At 50.0% G+C, this 8,042-nt stretch overlaps 1 protein-coding gene across 1 annotated transcript; it reads left to right on the forward strand.

Moving 5' to 3' along the window:
- Positions 1 to 471: 471 nt before the first annotated feature.
- Positions 472 to 7,569, forward strand: C31H9orf152 (chromosome 31 C9orf152 homolog). Its single transcript, XM_020886335.2, has 2 exons — positions 472 to 1,108; positions 5,752 to 7,569. The coding sequence occupies exons 1-2, from the start codon at positions 916 to 918 to the stop codon at positions 6,261 to 6,263; spliced, it is 705 nt and encodes a 234-aa protein (XP_020741994.2). The 5' UTR covers positions 472 to 915; the 3' UTR covers positions 6,264 to 7,569.
- Positions 7,570 to 8,042: the final 473 nt, after the last annotated feature.

Consider the following 8,042-nt stretch of genomic DNA (forward strand, 5'->3'; position numbering starts at 1 on the left):
TGAATCAGCCAAATGGAGCCCAGGGTAGATTGAAGCTGATATGTGTGAGAGACAGAGAGAGTTTAGGATTCAAACCGGATATAGGCATGGTGGGGCTGCCAAGCAGAGGGGGAGGGTGCACCCAGTCGTGGGTAAGACAAACACCAACCTGGCTGGTTGGGAAATGCTGAGACCACAGAGGCTACACTGAATGTCAAAGGGGTGGGGCTGGCCAGAGGCCACGGCTCGCTGGGGCTGGGCTTTCTCCCAGGTTGCACGCTGTGGGGGTGAGTGGAGGTCTCAGGGTACCTTTGCTGCTGGGTCGGTCTCCCTCTGCCCAATGCCGGTGCATATCCCCTGGGCACCAGCTCCTTCGCCAACTGCCAACCAAACAGGCAGGTTTGCTGACAAGCATCCGCGGTCCAGTCCGAGAAGCGTGAGCCAAGTTGGGCACTTGGCCTCCTCAGCACTAGCTCCAGCTCTGCCAGGAAACAGGAGGCGTCACAGTAGCTCCTGGATTCTGCACTTTAGGATCAAGCAGTGGAGGACCTGGAGTAGGACATCCCTTGGACCCTAAAAGGATCTGAGTAGCTGGGCTTGTCTTTCGCTCTGTCCCCAGCTCCTCGGTTTCTCACTTTTATTCACTCCCTGCCCTCCAGTCCTCACGCTTCTCCCCCATCCATCTGCTGTCACCTTCTTCCTCCATTCTGTATCCCTTCTTTGGACCCCCTCCTTCCCTCTCCCTCAATTTCCCTCTTGCAGCCCCGCCCCAGACTTTTCCCTTCTCCTTACCGCCCCTTTCCACCGCATCTCCCCTCCTCCATTTCTCTCTCCCCTACCTGGTTCTCCACGGGATCTGGCTACCTTCCTCCTCACTTCCGAGCCCCACCACCCCCGGGCCCCGCCCATCCGTGTTTGCTGTCCTCCCGGATCCGGATGAAGGGGTGGCCCTGCCCGTGCCCCGCCCTGCCCCACTTCTGGCAGCTGGGGTCTTGCTACATGGCCGAGGGCTCCGGGCCTCGGGCTCCCCCGAAAGGGCCTCTGCTTAACATCCAGCTCCTGCGAGCCCAGTATGAAGGCCTGAGACGGAAGCAGAGGGGCCAGGCCCACGTCGTGGTGCTCCCGAAAGGTAGGGCTGGGCAGCTGCTGGGGGCAGAGGCAGGGAGGACCTGGCTGTGGGCAGAAGGGGTGGCAAAGCTGTGGGCAGCGCAGGGCCAGGCCTCTGCGGGCCCTCCCGGTGGACAAAAGCAGGGAGGCAGGGTCAGAACAGAGGGGCTGGTGTGGGTGCCAGCTGAGCCAGGGGGCTCCCGCAGGGGGCTGGCAGCCAGCATGCCACCGTCCCTGGCCTCTGCTCTTAGATTCTGATCTTGCTGAACTGGTCTGCCTGGTGAGCCGGGCTTGGCCCTCCCGCTAGGCCACGTGGGGAGATAGGAGCTGTGCTTCCTAGCTGGGTCTCACTCGGGCACCTCCTGCAAACCAGGGAAATGGGCTCTGGAGAGAGAACACGTGATATTTCCAACAGCTTGGGCACCAGCCAGAGGAAACACGGCTTAGGGACCCAAGAAGCACCCAGGCTCACCCACCAGCCGGAGAAGCCTTGAGATATAGAAGCCCCTCTTTCAGAGGAAAAGCCTCCCTTCTGTTAGGAACTCAACTTTATTCCAGGAGGAAGTTAGGAGCACAAGACTCAAAGCTCAGCCCCTCATCCTCTAAACCCAGAGGAACAAGTCAAGAAAAGTAGGAGGACCCCCTGAAAAGTGTAGTCTGTGCCCAGGGAATTTCTGTGGTTGTCTTCATCGTTCACACTACCTGGGAACACATCTAGGCTGGGCTGGGAGGGAATCAGGGGCCAGAGGGACCTCACTGCCTGGGAAGTGACAGGAAGTGTGCTGCCATGGTCTAAAAGCACCCCTCTCGCGAGACTTGGGCCAAAAAGCAGGATCTGTCTGCACTGACCTGGCACAGCCAAACAGCACCCCCATCTCTGCAGGGCAGAGCTGACAGCTCCCTAAAGCTTTCCCATCCTCAAGGGTGTTTATTCAGCCACTCAATATTCATTCATTTAACCCATATCAAGTGAAAGCAGGTTTAACACAGCTGTGATTCAGACTCACAAAACTATGTGACGCGCATGTCCCAAAGACATCACAAACTCAGCACAGCGCATAGCGTTTACCACCCCTGCCCCAACCTTCCCTGCTGGACCCTTCTCCTGCATCCTGTAACTCAGAGCTCCTGCCTCCATCAACACCACGTGATGAGTTACCGCGTCGGGTTACGACGGGTTAAGGCAAGGGGTAGTGCTCGGTCACTGCTTCCCCAGGGACGGCTTCTGACCCGCAGGCTCGGTCAGGACCTTTCGGGGTACATCTTTCACAGCGGTCTGCGAGTTCACATTCCCACTCTAACTGTGAGAAACAGTGAGCTGTCTGATGGGACGTGCCCGTACTTGGTCTCTGGAGGACAGCCTGAGCCTCAGCTTTGCCGCTGACTTGCTCTGTGCGGCTTTGAACAATCCTATAAGTTCCTCTGTGACTCAGTTTCCTCATCTGTCAACCAGGAATAACTATAGTCCCCAGAGTATAAGATCATGGTGGGAACGAAATAAATGATTATGGATAAAGCTCCTTGGGACTTTCTGTGCTGACTGGCTAGGGACCAGGTCATAGGTCACACGAGACTGAGTTGGAAAGATACTTGAAGAACTTGGACTGGGTATGAGGAATAAGGTGTTCTCCAGGGAGAAACCAGAGTCTGATTACAAACTGTGAACGTGTGAGCTCCACAGTCGTGTCCGACTCTTTGCGATTCCATGGACTGCAGCCTGCCAGGCTCCTCTGCCCATGGAATTCTCCAGTCAACAAGCCTGGAGTGGGTTGCCATTCCCTTCTCCAGGGGGTCTTCTGACCCAGGGATTGAAATCGAGTCCCCTGCATCGCAGGCAGATTCCCTGGGGGCTCAGACAGTAGAGAGTCTGAGCAACTAACACATTCACTTTCAGATTATAAAAATGAAGTGAGAAAATGATGGTAGGGGCAAGAAAGCAATTCTGCCTTCACATTAGCAATAAGGTGGATGGTGATACTACCCAGCGAGATAGGGAATATAGGAGAAAAATATTTCTGATAGAGAGAGATGAATTTGTGAACATGCTACATTTGAGGACTTCCCTGGGGGTCCAGTGGTTATGCCTCCCAACACCAGAAGCCTGGGTTCAATCCCTCATCAGGGAAATACATCCTACATGCCATAACTAAAAATCCTCCATGCTACAACTAAAGATTCCATGCGCCACAACTAGGACCCAGCATGACCCAAATAACATTTTTAAAACACACTGCATTTGAGGGAATTTGTAAAACTTCCAACCAGCCTGGATCTCAGGAGAGTAATTTGGGCTGGAGATATAGGTTTGGGGTCATCAACAAATTGTTGAAGTCACGGGCATGGCTAAAATTGTGGGGGACCAATGCATAAACTGTTAAGAGGCTGGGAGGACAATTAGAGGCATAGCATGCTAAAGCATTGAAGGCACAAGCAGAGAAAGAAAAGTCAGAGAAGACAGCAGTCAAAATGTTAGCAGATGAACAACAGCCTCAAAAAGGAAGGAAATTCACACATGCGGGATCTTGGATGAACCCAGATGACTCTTGAGGACATTACACTAAGCAAAATAAGCCAGTCATAAAAAGCCAGTAGATCATGAGTAAAGATCTACTCATATGAGGTACATGGAGTGGTCAAACTCAGAGACAGTAAGTAGAAGGTTGTCAGGGTAGGGGTGGAAGAGATGAAGAACTGTTGTTTAATGGGTATAGTGTCAGTCTGGGAAGATGAAAAAGTTCTTGAGATCAGTTGTATAACCACATGACTGGACTTAACACAATTGAACTGTACACTTCAAAATGGCTAAAGGTGGTAAATTTTATGTTGTATGGGTCTTGCCACAATTCATTTTTCTTAAATGAAGGAGAAAACCAGGAGATGTTAATGCCATGAAGCCAAGCAAGTAGACGGAATTTAGAAGACAGGGATCTTCTGTGTCCAGCACATCTGAAACCCAGGAAGACAGAGTGTTCATTGAGACTGGCTCCCTCTAAAACTAGATTTCAGCATCTCAAGACACAGAGCTGTATCTGGAGGGGCAGGTATTCTGGGAGCTTATTAATGGAAGGAAGGCTCTGGAATTAGCTTTCCTCTTAACATTATGGAATGTATGCAGGTTCTAGAAATGGCAGGTGTTTTGGAATCCTAGCACTGGAGTTCAAGGGCTCCTCCCGGCTTTACTCCTTCAACACCATCTCTCTACCCCCACTGTAGATGTTGTCACCTACAGGACCTTCTGCAGTGACAAATATCAGAACACTCAAGGGAGCTCTGCCAACATTTCAGAGGCAATTCCAGGCTTGTCACAGGCCTCCTTTCTATAGGAAAATGACATTCAGTCATCCCTCCAACCCTCACCGCCACCAAGAGTTGACCAGAAACTACCATGTTCCACAAGGTGGTAAAAAGGTGTCCCTGAGAAGGAACAGAGGCATCAGCCCACCTGCTCATCCCTAAAGCCCGGGCAGGAAGTAGACGGTGCTGCAAACGTGTTTCCAGGACAGTGGCCATGAGATAAAAGATAAAGACCAGTCCTCCGAAAGGAGCTGCTTCAAACACAGCTCCTCCTCCTCTGCCTTGGATGCTAAACCCATCATCAGAATCCCATAACACAAAAGAATAACCCCTTTCCACTGGACAGAGTATATGAATCACACCTGTGGGTGGACATGTGCGTGCCCCTGCTCCTGGTTGTTCTCTCAGCCTCAAATGTGAGTTTCCCAGCTCTCCCCAGGATTCACTCCCTCAGTGCAAAGACTGAAGTCATTATTAAACTCTCTCATTCTTGAATTTTTTTCCACAGCACTGCTTACCATTGGAATTGTTATTACCATGTTTGTTTGCTTATTCCTTTTCTACTCCATTGTTTATTCCAGGACTTGGGAATACAGTAGCGAACACTGAGACAAAAACTACCCTTTTAAGATGTGGTCTGCTGCTGCTAAGTCGCTTCCGTCGTGTCCAACTCTGTGTGACCCCATAGACAGCAGCCCACCAGGCTCCCCCGTCCCTGGGATTCTCCAGGCAAGAACACTGGAGTGGGTTGCCATTTCCTTCTCCAGTGCATGAAAGTGAAAAGTGAAAGTGAAGTCGTTCAGTCATGTCTGACTCTTAGTGACCCCATGGACTGCAGCCCACCAGGCTCCTCCGTCCATGGGACTTTCCAGGCAAGAGTACTGGAGTGGGGTGCCATTGCCTTCTCCGTATGATGTGGTCTAGTGGAGTAGAAAGTGAAAGGGTTCGATCCCTGGGTTGGAAAAATCCCCTGGAGAAGGGAATGGCAACCCACTTCAGTATTTTTGCCTGGGAAATCCCAACACAGAGGAGCCTGGTGGGCTACGGTCCATGGGGTCACAAAGAGTCAGACACAACTCTGCAACTAACACTTTCACTTTCTACTTCACTAGACCATATCATGAAGGGGTATATTTTGTCTCAAGACCTCAAATAAATACTGCCTGGCACGCTATAAGCACTTAATAATGGAATGAATGAATACTGTTTGTGAATGGGTGTGTGTTAAGAGGTAGTGCAGGGCACTGGGTATCTGGCCTCCTTGATGTACTGGGCATGGCCTTTCTCAGCTTGAAAGCTCTGAGAACCCCCTAAAAGAGGGCTGCTCCTGTACCTTCCAGCGGTGACCCTGTTGGTGCCTTGCTTTCTCAGGAGGAAACCTGCCCACCACAGCCGAGTCCATGGTCAGTGCTGTTTGGATTAACATGGAGAGAAGGCATTCCTTGACCCCGGAAGAGGCGGCTCCCGAGGCAGAGGAGACACTGGAGGAGGATGACAGGGGCTGTCTCCAGACCCCCGAGTCTCCCTGGCACACGCACCTAGAGATGCACCGCCTGGTCCAAACCTTCCACCCGGGAACCAGTCTTCACGTAAAGCACAAGGACAAGTTCACGGGGTCTGAGCAAAAGCTCACAGGCTTGTTTCAAGACAGGCAGATGACTCAGCAAGAAACCACCATCCCAGAACCAGCCCAGCCTGAGTGCCAAGCAGACAAGTCACAGACAAAGGCGGTGGGATCCGGCTTCCACGTGGGCACTCAGGGCCCTCCTGCCATAAAAAGGTCACACCGGGCTGGAAAACCAGTTCACTATCCATTTCCCCAGAGGAAAACTCCCAGGATCTCCCAGGCCGCCCGGAACCTGGGCTTATATGGTCCAGCCTGAAGCTCTCTACTCAGAGGTCTCAACTTTGAGGTCATGTATGGCCTCATCGAGGAACCTGGGAGGCAGAGGCGCAACTAAGGCCCGGAGCTGTGAGCAGAGCTAAATGACATCAGCTGTAGGCCAGACTGTGGGAAATGAACTTCACAGTGGGCCCAGGGTCTTGTGTCTCAAAAAAAAAAGAAGGACTGCCCAGACCAGACTGCTCACAGCTCTGGAGGAACGAGTGCTGTTCCATCAACACAGCCCCATTCTGCTCATGTAAGACGACAGTTCTGTGGACATCAGCTCGGCCCCTGGATCTAGAGAATTCTGAAACATAAAACAGAGACTCTAGTCAATGGAAGCCTCAGCAGTGCCCTGGAGTCAACAGGTATGGGCAATCATGTTTTCAGTAACTTCTGAGACTTTCTCTCGTGTTCTGGAGAAGAGGAGCTCTGAGAACTGCCTCCTTCCGGTTGCTATGCCTGGAGGCCAGCACACTAAGTCACTCCCTTCATTCATAGTGACCACAGCATTTTAGCCCCAGCCTCCCAGAGTACAGTCACCCTGGGTAAAAAGGGTCAAAACGATGCTACCTACTGTTCTGTGTGTTTAAGGGTCTTTAGGAAGAGTTGGTCATCTCTCCCCTCTCATTGAGACTGTACCTTCCAGCCTCATTATAGATTTATTTCCTTTTACCCTTCTCCCTCCATCCTTCCCTTCCTTCCTTCTTTCCTATTTGACTTCTCTCTCCTTCCCTTCCTCAATCTCTCTCTCTTAAAATTAAACATTGCCCATCACTGAAGATATATACTAACAGAAGCCTCGGAGAAGAAAACAAAGAAATGTTCCTGCTTGGAAAGTATTGTGTTCCTCAAAAACTGCTCCCTTTTCAGCCACATTTGAATCATTCAGATCCTTCCTGGTATATTTTAAACCAAAGTGAAACAATACTGTTACTTGGTTATTGGGGAACAAAGTATCTTACCTGGTTAACTTTAATCAACACACTTAAACACACCTAGGGTGACTTTCCTCATGCTAGAGTCTCTCTCTGTAAAGTTTTACCCACATCTTCCTTTTTTCCCCATGGTGATTCAGTCTTGCCCACCCACATGGAGAGTTGTTAGCTAGGAGTGTCATTTTCTCTCAAAAACACGTATGTGCCTTCTCCTTGAGCCACCCAGAAACTCCCTCCAACTTGGGGATTCATTTTGATTCCTTTTGTGAATAATTAATGAGTCAGTTGTTAATTTTTTACAGTCTAATAAAAAACAAGACATTTTGCTGAAAACGAAACAACTTTATCCTTTGCTTTTATTTTAAAGAGGCTTCCCGCAAGTCAGTCCTCTTTACCATAGTAATCAGGATAGGATATGTTTTGCTGAGTAACAAACAAGCTCCAAATCTCACCATAGAAGCTTATTTTTGTTCACTCATAGACATCTCACTGTGGATTTGGGCGAACTTCCAGCCCAGCTCTCCTACAAGTACTCCTAATAATTCAATCTTCTTCAATCTTATGGCACCACCCTATTAACACTGGTTTCCCTAATTACTGTAGCAGGAGAAGAAAGTACATTAAGAGTCACAAAGCAACTCTCAAACCACTTTGCTTATGTTTCATTGTCCAAAACAAGTAACACAGACATATTTCCACTTCATGGGTATAAGGAAGTGCAGTCATTCCATGTGCCCGCAAGGAGAGAAAGAATGGAAATATGGATGAGTAAAAGGAAATATGGATGAACAAAAGTAATGACTAACACTGGTAGAGAGGGGCTAGGTCACAATATTGCT

Source organism: Odocoileus virginianus, chromosome 31, assembly GCF_023699985.2.
Source record: "Odocoileus virginianus isolate 20LAN1187 ecotype Illinois chromosome 31, Ovbor_1.2, whole genome shotgun sequence".
In the NCBI taxonomy this organism is placed as follows: domain Eukaryota; kingdom Metazoa; phylum Chordata; class Mammalia; order Artiodactyla; family Cervidae; genus Odocoileus; species Odocoileus virginianus.